At 46.1% G+C, this 18,507-nt stretch overlaps 1 protein-coding gene across 3 annotated transcripts; it reads right to left on the reverse strand.

Moving 5' to 3' along the window:
* Nucleotides 1-303: 303 nt before the first annotated feature.
* LOC115147321 (MICAL-like protein 1) lies at nucleotides 304-18,501 on the reverse strand. 3 transcript variants are annotated; one of them, XM_029689508.1, is made up of 16 exons: nucleotides 17,517-18,501; nucleotides 12,500-12,548; nucleotides 8,859-9,000; nucleotides 8,299-8,399; nucleotides 6,176-6,330; nucleotides 4,933-5,906; nucleotides 4,733-4,805; nucleotides 4,099-4,538; nucleotides 3,148-3,476; nucleotides 2,831-2,968; nucleotides 2,416-2,542; nucleotides 1,637-1,727; nucleotides 1,470-1,543; nucleotides 1,120-1,234; nucleotides 956-1,002; nucleotides 304-813 (listed from the first exon to the last, which is right to left on the reverse strand). In XM_029689508.1, the coding sequence occupies exons 1-16, from the start codon at nucleotides 17,657-17,659 to the stop codon at nucleotides 656-658; spliced, it is 3,156 nt and encodes a 1,051-aa protein (XP_029545368.1). In that variant the 5' UTR covers nucleotides 17,660-18,501; the 3' UTR covers nucleotides 304-655. The 3 variants fall into 3 exon arrangements, with proteins under 3 accessions (XP_029545368.1, XP_029545366.1, XP_029545367.1); XM_029689506.1 differs by having other exon boundaries at nucleotides 3,148-3,518; XM_029689507.1 differs by having other exon boundaries at nucleotides 3,148-3,518; nucleotides 8,859-8,997; nucleotides 12,497-12,548.
* Nucleotides 18,502-18,507: the final 6 nt, after the last annotated feature.

Below are 18,507 nucleotides of genomic sequence, written 5' to 3' on the forward strand. Positions count from 1 at the left end.
AGGACCAAGAGCAAGAGAGGGATTACGGTGATGTAGCGTCCACAACTAAAGAATCAAATCGTGGAATCTGAAAAGACACGCATCCCGAAAGCATGATGGTGTACTTACCATATGCACATGCTAAAAGAAATAGGCTTGGCATATTCTAACGTGTTTGTTTATTCAAATACTTTTAATTCAAATCATATGGTTTGGTTTCATTCCTTAAATACCAAATGGTAAGTCAAGGTAGTCACAAAAATAGATGGGTGTTGGTTAAATTGTGATTTTAATGAATGGAGCGAATTTGGAGCGGCCATTTTATTCCTGTGAGCGCAGAACGGTTTTTAGCGGAGCAGTTGAAAAGAGGTGGATCGCTAGCACGAGCGGGATTTCCAAAAGCTTAACTCTGCTCACATACTCTGGTAGGGAGGAGCGATTAGAAGGATATGCTACAGTAAGAGGAAGGAGGAGCAAATTACAGGTTGCACACATTACAGTCTTTAACATAGCTGTGAGAATCCTGGGTTGTTTTTCCTTCTCTCCCTCCACCGTGTTTTGTTCATCATCCATCGTTTCCACGCTCTTTCCATCTGATATGTCCCTCTGTAAAGGATGGTACCGCTCTTCCTTCCATCCATCATCCATCATCCACCTCCCTCCTTCCATACCTTGTTCAGCTCTTGTCCTTCTCTGCCATCTCCTTGCGTGGGCTGCCACCTTTTCCTTGGTTCACACTCAACCTCTTCAGAACCTTCATGGGTTTGAACTTCTCCTTCTTCTTCTTCTTCTGTTGCTGCTGCTCACCCTCTGCTGCTGGCTCCTTCTGGAAGTCTGGAGGAAGGGAGAGATGGAGAAAGAAGAGAGGGAGAGGGGGAAGACAGAGAGACATGGACGAGAAGCTTGAATACTTCTAGCGGAAAGAAAGATGAAAGGGAGAGTTCTAACAAAACATGAAGCTTTTGTCTCGTCTTACCTTTTCTCTTCAACATGGTTGCCACCAGCTTATCCTCTTCCTCTTCCCTGTTGGAGAAGCACAGTAAGATCACCAAAAACACAGACATCGACTGCAGATCACCTATCTACTGGCCCATCCTGCTCTAAATGAGCTCAGACAGTAGATGATAGGTGATTGATTACCTCTGCCTGTCCTGATCCATGTTGTTGATGATTTGGTTCCGCTGTTCGATGACGGTGACCAGCTCTGTCATCAGCTCCTGCTCCCTACCCTTGTCCTCCTCATTCCAGTCTTTTTCTACAAGATGGAGGGATTAAGAGGGGAGGATGAATGAAGAGTAACGCAGTGACTTAAAACGTGGAGTATTTTCTGGACCCCGTTCCATTTCAGTGAATTCAGTCCAACAACAAAGAGGAAGGAAAGAAAAATGTAACAGAAACAGGATTTTAGTTAACAAGCCTCCCATCCCAGGTAGCTTCAAGGGCCTTGTGCTCTATGATGTCATTCACAAACAGGAAGTGAGATCACACACCTGGCTTGTTAAGAAGACATCTCAGCTCATACTCTACATCAGCCTGCCTCTCCTCCAGGTTCTGCTGCTTGGCCCTGTCAAGAGAAAATAAATAGTGTGAGAATCTTAAAGAGACAGCTGCTAAATGGACCAATGAGCACAGGCTCTGGTGAGGTTTTGGTACGTACGTGTAGACCAGCTCAGCCTCGCGGCGCACCAACAGGTGTTTCTCATGGATCAGAGTGAACCAGTCCACCAGCAAGGTCTCCTCCTCCTCATCTACAACAGGAACACCACCATGAGAATATGGATAATATTACACTATAGATACAAATATTGATCTGACTATTAAGACTATTGACCTGACTATTAAGACTATTGACCTGACTATTAAGACTATTGACCTGACTATTAAGACTATTGATCTGACTATTAAGACTATTGACCTGACTATTAAGACTATTGTCTATTTAACTGACTATTAGACTATTGTCTATTTAACTGACTATTAGACTATTGTCTATTTAACTGACTATTAGACTATTGTCTATTTAACTGACTATTAGACTATTGTCTATTTAACTGACTATTAGACTATTGTCTATTTAACTGACTATTAGACTATTGACCTGACTATTAAACGACTGACTATTTAACTGACTATTAGACACTTTACTATTGAACTGAAGATGAAACGATTAACTACTGAACTGAGAATGCAGCCTCAGGATTTTCAACAAGCCTTTCGCCACACCCGCAATAACATCTGCTAAACACGTGTATGTGACCAATAACATTTGATTTGGACCAAACATTTTTATAGAGACTCTCAATTGAACATGCATCTTAGTCCAGGGGTGGGCTTGATAATCTGGGACCATGCAACCTCCCCATATCATCAGACTAGTCTGGAGAGGTTTATATGATAGCCAGGAGTGCAGAACACTGGTTGATCTGATAGTTTTACCATTGGGGTTATCTCGTAGTTTTCTCTCCAGAGCCACTCCTCTCTGCTCCAGCTCATCCAGCTGTTTCTCCAGCTCTCCCATCTCTCCATGGATGTCCTCTGCTGGGATGTACTGATCTGACTGCACCTGGACAACACACACACACATCACAAAACACACTAGCACTGCAATCTTAAAATAATACAATATGGTACAGTTCGCATTATTTACATGCAGATTGAGTTGTTCCTTTGAAAACATTAGTGCAGCTAAAACTATAACCAATAGCGCTGCCTATGGTAATAGCAGTAATAGTAGACTGTTGTCGGCTTGTCGCCACATTCCATAAAGAGACTCGGACTGTCTGATGCAGAATCATCGAGTGACTCATTGAATTACAAACTTTAGCTGACTGTGGCGTCCTCACAATCTCACCTTGCGTTTGATGAGGGGGAAGCCGTGTCCAGGTGCGGGGGGCCGGGCAGGGCGAGGGCCTCTAGGGGGTCTGGTTTTAGGGGAGGAAACGGGGGAGGGAGAGGCTTTCCTGTTGAAAGGGTTTTCCTTACAAGTCCGCTGGAAGCAGAGAGAAGACAGAGATGAATGTCAAGGTATTAAATAATTATCATAGTATTTGTTAGTTAGGTATGAAGCTCATTACATTGAATATCTTGTATCATTAAAAGGTTCTTGGAAGTCAGTGGAGTTCATGTATTTTTACATGGTGAAAGAAAACGAGGTCCAGAATCCCTTACCTTGGGGGGTGGAACTGGGATGGCACTTGATGCTGCCAGGGGGCTGGGTGTCGTCGGGGGTCTTGGGGGCGGGGGCCTGGCACTCCGATTGCTCTGCGGAGTGGCCGGAGCCGAGCTAGGATTGGCTGGCTGGGGAGGAGGGGAGGGGCTCGGAGAGAGGCGATTGGCTGAGGTGGAGGGGGTGGAGCCACCACAGGGCCCACAGATGGAGGGCTCTGATACGCTCTTGGTGAAGGGGTTGTCCTGATCGCCTGTGGCTCCGCCCCCTAGGGAAGCTGGGTGGGAGGAGCTATGGTCGGAGGCAGAGGATAGGCTCTCTATGCTAATAGCTGGAGAGGGAGAGGAAGAGGAGGGCTGGGAGTGAGGAAGGGCTGAAGAAATAGAGGGATGAAGTGATATCAGAAAACAGAAAAAAGGAACAGAAGTTGAAATGGAAAACGAAGTAGAGTTGGATGGGAGGAGGATGGAGAGAAAAACATTGTTAACATCCATTGAACACATCGAATGGTAACTTTCAAAATAACAACAACAAAACCACAGTGCTGCACAGGACATACAAGACACATGATTGACATGATTTGAGGTGAAGTGGATGAAACTAGTCCAATGCTCTAACCCAGTGGTTCCCAACCTTTTTGGGTTACTGTACCACCAACTATATTTTGCTCTGCTCAGAGTACCTCATCTGCATTTTACCAGGATGGTCTGATAAGTCTTCAAGTACCCCCTGTGGATAGGTCCTAGTACCCCCTGTGGATAGGTCCTAGTACCCCCTGTGGATAGGTCCTAGTACCCCCTGTGGATAGGTCCTAGTACCCCCTGTGGATAGGTCCTAGTACCCCCTGTGGATAGGTCCTAGTACCCCCTGTGGATAGGTCCTAGTACCCCTGGCTGGGAACCACTTCTCTAACCAACCTCTATCCTACTCTGTTGCCATCAAGTCCCACTGACCTGAGTTAGAGCCGGGGGCCTTTGGAACAGGCTTTGGGGGAGCAGGGCGTTTCTTGCACCTGGAGCCATTGGGGCTTGCAGAGCGGGAGGAAATACCCCCAATGGGGGGCGTGTCTGGGTCAGCTGCAGCGTCTGCAGCCTGGGTGATGCTGTACCACGGATGACTCACCACCACAGTGGGAGAAACCAAACTTCCTACTGACCCCTCCCCTGACCCCACCTCCTCTTGCTCTACTTCCTCATCGAAGGGGTTGGCGGGTGCAGGGGGCGTGGCTGGTCTGGAGCCCTCCCCTTTTAGAGAAGATAACGAACCAGTGTGTGGGGGTGTGGCCACTCCAGGGGGAGGGGGAGGTGCTGGTTTCTTCTTGGGTTCTTGGGATTGGACGAGGGCCAGCCAGGGCGGGTTAGGGGGTTTGGGGGCGTCGCTGGAGAGACTGGAGCTGAGAGACAGGATGAGTGGGGGAGACAGAAACAGACAGGGAGGGGGGAGACAAAACAACAAAGACAGATGAGTGCATGAAAACATCAACATGCATTAACACACAAAGACTGCTGTGCAGAGACTGGGAGAAGAACAGATGAAGTAGTCCAATCACTGTAGACTCGTAAAGATAGGTTAGTCAGTATACGGAACCTTCCGGGGGAGTGGGATCTGTCTCGAGGTCTGGGAGCTGGAGGAAGAGATCTCCTGTGTTCACCACGATCACCTGAGAGTCAAAATCAGAGGTTTCATATATTTTATATTAGGATGGAGTTCACAGTTCAATTGAGGATCTACAGTAGCAAATAGCACTAACTTATTTCAGCTGTCAATCACCTTAATCGACCACTCACCATTGACCGCAAGGTTGTCAACGCGGGGTGGGCGGACCCTGGGGGCGGGACGAGGTGGAGGGGAGGGCTGTGACAAGCGGCGAGGGATGGGGACTGGCTTACTGTCCCCTAGTCCTAGATGACTGACAGGTGTAGGAGGGATAACCCCATTTGCTGTGTCTTTGGCTGTTGTCGGAGTCTCCTCCCCCTCCTCCTCGATGTCATCGAAAGGGTTGGGAGGAATGGAGGAGGGTGGAGGTTTGACCTCTCTTTCTCCTGCACTGTCTTCCCTCTCTTTCTCTTTTTTCAAAGAGTCAGTTTTTGTCGTTGAGATAGGACATGGTGTAGAGTCAGAGTCATTGGTTGGTGTGGGGGTGTAATCCTCATTGGTGACGCCCTCTTGGGGAGGAGTCTCTTGGGGCGGAGTCTCTTTTGGCGGCGTCTCTTTTTGTGGCGGCGTCTCTTTTTGTGGCGGCGTCTCTTTTTGTGGCGGAGTCTCTTTTGGTGGCGGAGTCTCTTTTGGTGGCGGAGTCTCTTTTGGTGGCGGAGTCTCTTTTGGTGGCGGAGTCTCTTTTGGTGGCGGAGTCTCTTTTGGTGGCGGAGTCTCTTTTGGTGGCGGAGTCTCTTTTGGTGGCGGCGTCTCTTTTGGTGGCGGCGTCTCTTTTGGTGGCGGCGTCTCTTTTGGTGGCGGCGTCTCTTTTGGTGGCGGAGTCTCTTTTGGTGGCGTCTCTTTGGGCGGAGTCTCTTTTGGTGGCGGAGTCTCTTGAGCCGGAGTCTTTGCCGCCTGGTCCCTCCCAGAAGGAAGAGAAGTTTGAGGCGGCATGGGTCGATCAATCCTAACGGACGGAACCGTTGTAGGTCGCTTGCTTAGGTCCGGTCGGCCGTTCTGATTGGCTAAGGCAGACCTGGCAAAGTGATGCGTGCAGACCAGGGAGCCGACCTCGTTTCCTAGCTTGTAGGACCCAGGAAGCAGAGTGCTGCTACACTCCCTACACCTGAGAGAGAGGAGAGCAGGAGGCAACATTCAGACTATAGTCTGACATAGGCTCTGACATACCCTGTGGTAAGCACGTTGATTAAACACTTGTAAATACAAGTAGAATTTCTTCAAACTCTGGAAATGCATGTCAACAGAGGATATACAACTGTCTGTTTTGAGTAACTGGAATAGCAGTGTCTTATCATTATACAGTGAACGGATTCAGCAGTATGATGTAGTAGCTGTGCAGACCAGAGATACAGTAAGTGAACGGGTGGTGTTCACCTGAAACAGTGGCGGTGGTAGAGCTTGCCGTCGACCAGGAACCTCTGCACCAAGTGGACGTGCCTCTGGCAGGCGGCGCAGCTGCTGCTGAGGGTGCTAGGCTTCACCCCCGCCTGTACCCCTCCGTCCGTACCCATCGGACCAGCTAGGCTCAGCTAGCACGGGCGTGGCAGGCAGGTGGCCAGGGGGTGAGGGTCGCAGGTGGAGGGGGGGGTGTGGGATGGGGGAGATGGAGAGGATAGGGGGGAGGGAGGGAGGGAGGTGGGGGGAGATCAAACATGGAGTCAGGATCGAGGACGTGGAGGATTCATTCTGCTTATCATTCTGCTTGTCATTCTGCTTATCATTCTGCTTATCTAGCTAAAACCAGTCTGTTATATTTCATCACCTCCTCGGCTTCGAGTCATTGCCTTAACTAGCTACATTTATATTATAATCGTTGAAAAACATCGTCTTGATATTAAAAAGTGATATGTATTAAGTGGAAAAGTAGTAAAGTTCCAAACCAGCCGTTAATTATCGAGGAAAGTCTAGTAGAAAACTAGTAATAGTGATGTAAGAAACTCTAGCAGGTGTTTTTAGAGTTAAAGGTCAAAGGGTTAGCAGCAAGTGTTCAAACTTGGCACACAACGTTAGTAGTATAAAACAGGTGTTAAATAGTTAGTGTCTATGTACAGAGGTTAAAGTTCAAAATGACTGACCTAACTGTTTCGATCCCCCTAGCCCCCCCCCCCCCCCCCTACTGTCTAGGCTCAGGACCAGAGAAAGGGGAGGAGATCAGAGGCCAGGAGGAAGAAGAAGAGGAGGAAGAGTAGGGAGAGGAGGAGTGAATTTCCGTCTAAAGAGGGGGAAGAAGGGAGGAGGCCGGTATGGGGGGGGGGGCGGTGGGAGGAAGTCGTAGAGAGGGCATGCGGAAGAAGGGGAGAGACAGGATACAAAAGGCTATCTTTAAAAGAAAAACAATGGAGGCTAAACTTATAGGATATAGCCCACATCAATACTATCCTATAGGCAATCTTTTTAAGATGGCCTATCCTACAAGTTTAGCCTAAAATGTATTTAGTCAATAGAATGACTCAATCCCGTACCGCGTTGATGTAACGGACAACGTGACTTCTATCGAAACTCACACACACGCCAACTAGTACCCACCCTCTACCATACGGTCACACCAAAAGATGCCGTAGACAGACAGACAATCCATTCATGCATCTGACACGTTAGCATTGACACCTGATACTGTGACAGTCAATGCTATATAACACCTTTTGAGTGACTGTCCAGGCGTTGGTCCATGCCAAAATACAAGCACAAATACATTCCCTGTTATGTTAAACAAATACAATGAATGAGTTATAGTTATCATGCATGTACAATAAAGTTAAATCAATGTAGTATTGTTGGTATTTTATTAGGACCCCCATTCGCTGTTGGAAAAGCAGCAGCTACTCTTCCTGGGGTCCACACAACATTAGTTTCATTTAATAAGGCTTAGAATTAGAATCATGTGAATGACATCATACACACAATCCGTAAATCCAGAATATCTGCATATAACAAGTCGATATTCAAGTAATAACAAGGAAAACATTATTTCCCATTGACCCCCAGTGTAAAAGAGGCAGTCGTCGAGTTTTGTTGTACAGAAATAACATACACCAGGTCAAAAATCCCGACCTACGGTTCGCAGTGCTCCCACGTTGGGAACTAGAGCCTGTGAGATGAGCCCTTTGGCCTCAGGCTATTCGGCGTGGGACAGCGGGGAATTGTGGGGAGCTGGTGTTCAAGTAGGCTACACATAGCTATGTGTGTGGAAAATCAACACAGGTAAGACATTTAACTTGTTTAGCATAGTCTGTTTGTAACGACATTCACTACTTGTAGCTGTATAGTCTGTTTGTGTTGTTGGTCTTGGCTAGCTTAATGTTCTGGTTGGAAGCTAGCAACACATATAAACAATAGCCTAAATGTAGGCTAACATTGCTGGGGGGAAATGAGGAGATTCAGGCCCTTTCCCCAGACGCGTTTCCATGGCAACTCCATTGTTTTGGTCGCATTCCATTGACCTCTTTACCACATGTATTCATGCATCATCTAATTCCCGATACCATCGTAGCCCTTACCTCTGGCTCAACCACTTTGTCTTCCAGAGGGGCCACCGGTCTCTTCTGGGCCGGCTCAATGTGGCCTGTACCACTGGACCTCTTCATGCAGGGGGGGTTGGCTACAGGAGAGGGAGATGGTATCAGTCCATTTCTAATTGAGTTTATGCGTTGGCTAACTGTAGATATTTTCCTTTGCGTCAGAGCACTATAAAACCCAGAGGGCCTTTTGAGGGACCAGTTACAAATGCAGTCATATAGTAGTGACTCAGTGATGGCCTGTCAGTGATACTGTCGCATCTAATAACACAGGACCACTTCTCATCCAGCTAGCGAACCGTTTAGGTTACAGCTGTGTCCTAAAGGCCCAGGAGTACTGGACCACCGGTCAGTAAGCCATCGTTGTGGAACATTCAGATAGAACTATAATATGTAGAACAAATATGCCTTTCTGACAATTAGAAAAAGGAATCACATCAGCTCTACTCATGACAATTCTATCTGCAACATTCCACAACACAGTCCTGGATTGGTGCTTTGACGGTGTCTGGGTCCTCCAACCCCAGAGCTGTACTACTCACCATGGGACTTGTTGGTGAAGAAGTTGTAGTACTGGGAGACATAGGTGATGATGCTCAGCCTGTCAGGCACTTTCATGGCCACCATGTCCTCTGGGTCCAGCAGAGCAGGGATTCCCAGCTCCTCCTCCGCCACCTCAAATGCCTAGAGGAGGGAGGGAGGGAGGGAGGGAGGGAGGGAGGGAGGGAGGGAGGGAGGGAGGGAGGGAAAGAAAGAAAGACAACAATGTGAAAACAGACATCAGTTATTTTATTGTGTGTGTGTGTGTGTGTGTGTGTGTGTGTGTGTGTGTGTGTGTGTGTGTGTGTGTGTACGCGCCTATGTACACTGATACTTGACCCCCTGCTTAAAAAAAACAAAAAAAACTCTGTTATTTGGTCATAATTAAATGTTGAAGCCAGAATACTGTTGGTTAGATAACCATCTGCCTAATGACAAATTCCACTGAGGAAATGAAGGCCTTAATAGTTCTCTGCCCCAAATGGTACCCTATTATCTATATAGTGCACTACTTTGACCAGGGTCCATAGGGCTCTGGTCAAAAGTAGTGCACTATGTAGGGAATAGGTGCCATTTGGGACACAGAGCTGGTCAGGTTACAAAACACTGGGGATAATACAATCACTTGGCAGCTGTTCGGTAAACAGGGCCACAGTTGATGCAAAACTGTGTACATGTAAACAACCTGTGTACATGTAAACAAACTGTGTAAATGTAAACAAACTGTGTAAATGTAAACAAACTGTGTAAATGTAAACAAACTGTTACAACCTGTGTACATGTAAACAAACTGTGTAAATGTAAACAAACTGTGTAAATGTAAACAAACTGGGTAAATGTAAACAAACTGTGTAAATGTAAACAAACTGTGTAAATGTAAACAAACTGTGTAAATGTAAACAAACTGGGTAAATGTAAACAAACTGTGTAAATGTAAACAAACTGTGTAAATGTAAACAAACTGTGTAAATGTAAACAAACTGGGTAAATGTAAACAAACTGTGTAAATGTAAACAAACTGTTACAAACTGTGTACATTTAAACAAACCAGTGAATGGGAGCTGTTTTTGCATGTGAAAAACAGACATATTCATCAAATGTAATATCAGTCAAAACAACGACAGCTTGCAGACAGTAGCTGAGCTGAACGTTATCCCAGCGGCAAGATCAACTCTAGCAATTAACTCAAAACAGAACGTCCCATGATGACTAAACCTTCTCAAGGATTATCAGTAGTCCGATAAGTCTGAGAAACAATGGTAAACAAACGCAAGGGAACAACTGAAATCTACCGTGTAGACAGTGATTGGAAGTTAATCATCTAGCTTTAGTTTAGTATGCTGCGTGTTTGGGTTCAGGATTAGGCTGTCTCGGGCTAACTCAGGCTAATGCCGTAGCTACAGTGAAACACTGCAAATGTTCACAGATATCCGACATGCTGCCAGTGAAACAAACCGTTATTTCGACCACCAACTGCTTCAACCCTGAAAAAGCTCTTGGATAATTGGAAAGAAATGTAAATAGTAGCATTCAGCTGACAACACTCAAGCTCAGTTTTAGGATTGCTAGAAGTAGGCTAACCAAGGCCTACTCAACATCAGGGCAATGTTATTTTGGCCCCTTTGCAGTTGTCGATAAATAAATATTTGGCTTTGTTATTTAAAATGGTTGCTACAAACAAGCCTATAGTGGAGGACTAGTTTTTTTTCATATCCTCCCTTGGTTAACGGTTTTGTCTTTCTTTCCTGTCCTCATTTGCTTGCTCTCGCTCCCCCCTTCTCTCCTTCCCTCCCCCCTTCGCATGTCAGACTCTGGCAGGAACCAATAAACAACTATGCTCTCGACAGACAGACAGACAGACAGACAGACAGAAAGACAGAAAGACAGAAAGACAGACAGACAGAGACACAGAAAGAAAGACAGACAGACAGAGACACAGAAAGAAAGACAGACAGACAGAGAGACACAGAAAGAAAGACAGACAGACAGAGAGACACAGAAAGAAAGACAGACAGACAGAGACACAGAAAGACAGACAGAGACACAGACAGAGACACAGACAGACAGACAGACAGACAGACAGACAGACAGACAGACAGACAGACAGACAGACAGACAGACAGACAGACAGACAGACAGACGAAAATGTATGATAGTTAGCTGACTAACTGCAGACAATACTCCACTGTCTCACCCATGTGACATGTTACTCATCTCTATTACCTTCCTAAACAACACTCACCCTCTCATAGACACCAGCAGGCCTACACCTGTCTACACTGTATTCTAGCATTACAGAACTCACCCAACACATACCCTACCACAGACACCAGCAGGCCTACACCTGTCTACACTGTATTCTAGCATTACAGAACTCACCCAACACATACCCTACCACAGACACTAGCAGGCCTACACCTGTCTACACTGTATTCTAGCATTACAGAACTCACCCAACACATACCCTACCACAGACACCAGCAGGCCTACACCTGTCTACACTGTATTCTAGCATTACAGAACTCACCCAACACATACCCTACCACAGACACTAGCAGGCCTACACCTGTCTACACTGTATTCTAGCATTACAGAACTCACCCAACACATACCCTACCACAGACACTAGCAGGCCTACACCTGTCTACACTGTGTTCTAGCATTCCAGAACTCACCCAACACATACCCTACCACAGACACTAGCAGGCCTACACCGGTCTACACTGTATTCTAGCATTACAGAACTCACCCAACACATACCCTACCACAGACACTAGCAGGCCTACACCTGTCTACACTGTATTCTAGCATTACAGAACTCACCCAACACATACCCTACCACAGACACTAGCAGGCCTACACCTGTCTACACTGTATTCTAGCATTACAGAACTCACCCAACACATACCCTACCACAGACACTAGCAGGCCTACACCTGTCTACACTGTATTCTAGCATTACAGAACTCACCCAACACATACCCTACCACAGACACTAGCAGGCCTACACCTGTCTACACTGTATTCTAGCATTACAGAACTCACCCAACACATACCCTACCACAGACACCAGCAGGCCTACACCTGTCTACACTGTATTCTAGCATTACAGAACTCACCCAACACATACCCTACCACAGACACTAGCAGGCCTACACCTGTCTACACTGTATTCTAGCATTACAGAACTCACCCAACACATACCCTACCACAGACACTAGCAGGCCTACACCTGTCTACACTGTGTTCTAGCATTACAGAACTCACCCAACACATACCCTACCACAGACACTAGCAGGCCTACGCCTGTCTACACTGTGTTCTAGCATTCCAGAACTCACCCAACACATACCCTACCACAGACACTAGCAGGCCTACACCTGTCTACACTGTGTTCTAGCATTACAGAACTCACCCAACACATACCCTACCACAGACACTAGCAGGCCTACACCTGTCTACACTGTATTCTAGCATTACAGAACTCACCCAATACAGACACAGAGGAGGGAACCAAAGTAACAACCATGACTGACTTGTCACAGCTACTTACAGTATCCGGCAACATGAAGCTCATTACATCTAGGCCAAGGCCACTAGAGTGTGTCTGCGTGTGGAGGAGTGATGTGTTCTCGTGACTCACCAGACGGTTGTTCTCGTAGACATTCTCTTTGGAGAGGGAGTCAAAGTCTCTGGAATGACGGGGAAAAAAAGACTACATTTAAAATCTAAACAAATAACCTACTCTAAATCATTGATACAATCACAATACTACAGTCAAATGATGAGAGATCACACTGCTATTGTTAGGTAAAAAGATGAGCATCTAACCAGACCAGAAATAACCCATATAGCATATTAAAGCTATAATATGTCACTTTTTGGGCAACCCGACCAAATTCACATCGAAATTTGAGTTATAGATCAGTTATAGATTGATTCCCATTGAAAGCATGTCTAAGAAGTGGTAGATCTGTTCTATACGTGCTACTTCTCTGCTTCCCGTTCTGAAGTTTTGTTTTTGGATCTTTTACTTTGGGTTTTGTACGCCAGCTTCAAACAGCTGAATATACAATATTTAGGGTTATGGAAAATATTTTTCAAAGGGGTTTAGATGGTAGAATGATTCTCTACACAATGGCTGTTTCGTCACACAAACTGAAATTAGGCGAACTATTAGAATTTTAACAACCAGGAAATGGCGGTGTTAGTCGGTTTGATCTCATCTGAAAAGTCTTGAGTGACGGCCCATCAAACACCATCAGGATCCGAACAGTATGTTTGGCCATAAACAACCAGTTACCTCTATATTTCACTGAGAATGGGGCCACAGCACCATCAACAATGTTTTATGGGTGAACCCCACTGTGATGAAAGGACAGCAGGTTGGCTCAACACAGCAGTAATGAGTAGGTGGCTGGTTGACTGGGCCTGGAGCAGGGAACTAAACCTCATGTTCCCACCAGGTAACATCCTGCTGTAAAACTGGGCCTGCGTCTCAAATGGAACCCTATTCACTATGTAGAGCACTACTTTTGACCAGAGCTCTATGGGTCCTGCTCAAAAATCGTGCAATATGTAGGGAATAGGGTGGGATTAGGGACGCACCCTAGAACATCTGTGAGTTGCTTTTGGACGCAACGTCTCTGCTCTGTTAAAGAAGGGAAATAGGAAAAACACCAACATGTTGGTTCTCAGTCTGGATACAGGAAACCTCACTAGCACAGCCAGCCACAGACTAGTATGAGGCTGCCTATAGCACAGCCAGCCCACAGACTAGTATGAGGCTGCCTATAGCACAGCCAGCCACAGACCAGTATGAGGCTGCCTATAGCACAGCCAGCCCATAGACTAGTATGAGGCTGCCTATAGCACAGCCAGCCCACAGACTAGTATGAGACTGCCTATAGCACAGCCAGCCACAGACTAGTATGAGACTGCCTATAGCACAGCCAGCCAATAGACTAGTATGAGACTGCCTATAGCACAGCCAGCCCATAGACCAGTATGAGGCTGCCTATAGCACAGCCAGCCCACAGACTAGTATGAGACTGCCTATAGCACAGCCAGCCACAGGCTAGTATGAGACTGCCTATAGCACAGCCAGCCCATAGACTAGTATGAGACTGCCTATAGCACAGCCAGCCCACAGACTAGTATGAGACTGCCTATAGCACAGCCAGCCCATAGACTAGTATGAGACTGCCTATAGCACAGCCAGCCCATAGACTAGTATGAGGCTGCCTATAGCACAGCCAGCCCACAAACTAGTATGAGACTGCCTATAGCACAGCCAGCCCACAGACTAGTATGAGGCTGCCTATAGCACAGCCATCCCACAGACTAGTATGAGACTGCCTATAGCACAAAGTGAGCTCTGTTCTCCCCCTAATCTGACTCTCATGGCCCCAAATGCATTTAGCCTAGCCGTCCTGACCTAACGCTACGTCACACACACACTGCCACTCTGCAGTAGGCCTACTGGTGCTAAAGAACTAACGCTACAGCCAAGTCTGCTATTACTCAAAGTTGTGCATAGTGCAGCAACTGCCACTGCCAAATCCTCCTTGAGTAACACTGGAGTCTCTGGAGTGGTGCCCCTCAGTGCTTCAACAGCTGACAGCCTGACAGGCCAGATCAGAGCAATGCTTCCCCTGTGTTCATTTAGCAGTGGCGTACCACAGCTGCTAAATTGATGTTGCCACAACAACAAAAATGTAGAAAATAATTGACCCATCACAATTTTTTGGAATATAATCTTTGAGAACAAGAAATCAATAAAAGCTAGACAGTCAGGGAGAAACAAAAATGTACTAACAATTGACGGAGTATTTTTGGCATGGTTGGATTAGTGATGGGGCACACAGGGTTAGGGTACATGCCCAGGGGCCCTGATTGATTTTGTTATAATGTTCGAGCATAAGAACACAGAAATAGCCATGGCAAAATGTGTATAATTGACGGAAATTCATTTTCACACTGCAAAATGTTCTTTCGGCTCCATGAAAATTTACTGGAAAAACAGCACATTTTTCTCTCTGCCAACAGTTCCAGACCGACTTAACTCACTCCTTCTGCGAGCACTGCACATTTTTGGGGGAGAAACACTGCAGACCATGAAACGGAAGGATGAGGCACTGAGAACCTAATCCAACAAGTATTGCTGCGCTGCTCACAAGCTGATTTTCGATGAGGGGCCTACCATCGCCACCGGTGAAGGGCCTACCATCGCCACCGGTGAGGGGCCTACCATCGCCACCGGTGAGGGGCCTACCATCGCCACCGGTGTGCTCGCTGTCACCCATCCTCACGATTCAGTCCTGTACTGTGTGTGTGTGGACTTGGTGTCGCTGCCAACAAGCTACACGCTCTGGTGATTAACAACAAAACACAGCATGTAGTCAAATGTCCTGTGTATATTTGGTGGTGACGTTGCTGTGTGGACAGTATAAAGAGAAAAGAGGAGACATTTTGAACAGTCTGGATGGGTGAGCTGCACGGTGCGGGAGAATATGAACTTCAACCCGTCAGAAAGGTTCAACTGAGAAACGCAGAGGTAGAGAACACCGTGTCAGGGTGGAAACGGGAAGTGAAATACAGAAAAGGGGAAAAGAGAGACAATACGGAGGCCACCAGCGTCATGTGTAGGGGAGAACGACAGATCAAACAAAACACGTCTGACGTGAGACCGTAGTCTGGCGCCGAAATCACATGAAACTGAGGTCAATACTGACTGAATAATAACTGATATGGGCCAATCTGTCTGAACACATTGATGGATCTACTGAACAAGGCTTATTGTTGGTACTGAGGAAATAATACAAGCTAAACTACCCAACCTTGGTCAGGCTTATAGCTTCACTTTAATCACCTTGCTTATTAACCCTGAACCAAGAGCCACTTCAGTCAGAGAGAACTGGACCCTGTCTGATCCTGAATGACATTACTAGGCTTCAGTCAGATAAGTCATTTGTACAGTACAGTGGCGTGCTGAACACTGTCAGTGCTAAGAGCTGGAGTAGCATCGGAGTGCAGTACTGTACACTGGCTGGCTAGAGTAGCATGAGAGCTAAATGCAGGTTGGCAGGAGGAGGCCCCTGCTGCAGATTACCCTGACGGCCTGTCTGTCTGGATCAGACTGAAGACAGTCACAGAGAGGTCAGGCCACTGCAGCGCTGCTGGTTGGCTGATGAGGCTGCCTGGCCAAATAGCTCTGAGCTCAGGGGACAGAGGTAGAGATGGATCTTTAGCCTTTGACCCATAGAGATAGATGTACTGTAATATATCTGGTGTCATTTGCCCTCACTCACTCCCTTTCTACTGTATGTAGTAGTTGAAGGCTTAGGTCACGTCGTGTGATCTCACGTCCTGTCACACACACACGCGCCAGGATAGGTGCAGTAGGTAGTACTGGTGCAGTGTGTATGAGATCCTGCATGCAGGTCATGCACGCTTTGTTTTCACACACGTTGAAGGACATGGACACACATGTGACATCTGCTGTACAGTAATAAGACATTCCTTTACACAGCAGAGTTACAGTACGAGGTGCATGGTCGTACCGGAGTCATTTGTACTGTATTGAATGGGAGGCATCATTGTTTGCTCACTCCTACTCTCAGCCAAGGTAGTTCTATTTACCATCTTCCACCTCCTTGCAACCCATCATCCCAATCATTTAGATGCAGTTAGTTTGTGGCCTAACTGTGCCCTTGTTTTGTGACTGCAGTGTGCGAGTCCCACACAGGAAAAGGAGTGTTGTTACAGACAGGGCCAGACCCGTCAACCCACATTAGATACAGCACACTTGGCTTAGCCTTGGTTTTCCCCTTTCTAATGCTGCTTAGAAACAGTCTTTACAATGACGCCTGGATTACAAGTCAAGCCTAAACCTAGGCTGGCTGTAACTAACGTTGTTAGCGGAACACTGATCATTGTGGCGAAAGGCAATGTAGGTTAGCAAAACATATCTTTGTGCACACTAACACTGGTGCCAAAATGATAAACACCGACACAAGCTAGAGGGCACACCCTCCCTATATTTAGTTGCATGTTGAAGTGACATGATCTTGATTGAGTTCAAAGGGTTTCCGTTCCACAGTTCTGTGAAGGTGAGGACAAACTTAGTTCCCTGGCTACATAATTCCGAAGGTGGTCTGGCTCTGGCTGAGAGCACTAATTTGCCACCCCATGATATTATCTAGTTACAGGCTAGATGTTTTTATTTAACTTGGCAATAACTAGATCAGTTCATTTAGCCTAGCGTTGGACCAGGAACACAGAGTGTACTTGAGTGTCCTAATAGGATTAGCTTACAGTGAAATCAGCAGTCACGCATTACTGTATCGAAGTTCAGCACCCAGATAGTTTTGTTAACAGTTGTTACATTGTAACCGCACGTTGCAACATTGTATTTAGTAACCCTTCTTGGAGCAACAAATTGGTACATTTTTGATGAGTTCGTGAGTTCCATTTATATTTTAGAATTGTTGGCAATATTGACATTTTGCACTGATGTGTTAAATAAACCCACTCTTTGTTGCTGGCGTGTTATGTTTCTAAATATTTATTGTTTCAAAAGGGACAAGATCATCTTGTTTAGGCCTGGGAAGAAGTGGAGAACGTTTTTCAAAGTTTATTGAAACTAACTAAATACTTACATCAAATCCGGTCTATATCGGTGGATTATGGCACAGAATGCCAAGCCATCCCGGAAAGACGACGACATGTTCTTGATGTCTACATCGCTGTAACTCTCGCATTGTATCCGACACCATTCTTGAAGTGCCTTTAACGACCCCATGTTTGGAAACGTTCAGATATTATTCCTTTCAATATCGGTCTCATCCCACTTGTAGCGGGATGAGAAATAAGCTTTTGTAGGATTCTAGAAGCTGTCCTCCTGCTTTTCGAATTTTGGAGGACAACACCCGAAATGACTCATTCGGAATTCCATTGACTGGTCGAGGATAGTAGCGTTGAAGTCACGTTTGGTAGCAAGCAGGCTAACTTTGCGATGTCAATGAAACATTGATTCCACAACTCCTCCAGCAGATGTGATCAAAGTTTCCCAACACGCACAATCAATAATCACCATATAAAAAGAATCGTACATACAATGGGTTTGACAGCTTGTCACAGAAATGTTGTCAGTGGCTGGCTAGCTACCTGGATTAGCTAGCTTCGGTCCAAATTTAGACGAACATCTCAACCCTGCTTCAGACTGATGCAGTTAGCATTTTAGCTAGCTGAAGCTAACTAGCCATGTTTTCACTTGGAAAAACACATTCATTGACCCGAAACGTGTCCCTTATTCGTGTGAACTCAGTTACAATCCTTATGTTGAAGCATTCATCCAAAACTTTAAATGGGAAACGTCGTTGCTTGTTATATGGTGCAGTCCCATCTGTGTCGTTATACCGGTCAGACTCCAGAACAAGGCGTTTTTTCTTTCTCGTGCACTCTTCTTGACGTCAAAACAGAAGATAAATGTATCAAACGCACAGTTGTGTTTGGATGGCGATGATGGTTAGTTAAATGTGTCATGACAAATTAATTGTAATCAAGGCAGCCGATCATTCTGACAAGCCTTGCTTCGGCTGCCTGCTGTTGAAAAGAAACGAATTCAAAAACGTTACTCCTATGTGTCCG

This window comes from Salmo trutta, chromosome 14 (assembly GCF_901001165.1).
Source record: "Salmo trutta chromosome 14, fSalTru1.1, whole genome shotgun sequence".
Lineage (NCBI taxonomy): Eukaryota > Metazoa > Chordata > Actinopteri > Salmoniformes > Salmonidae > Salmo > Salmo trutta.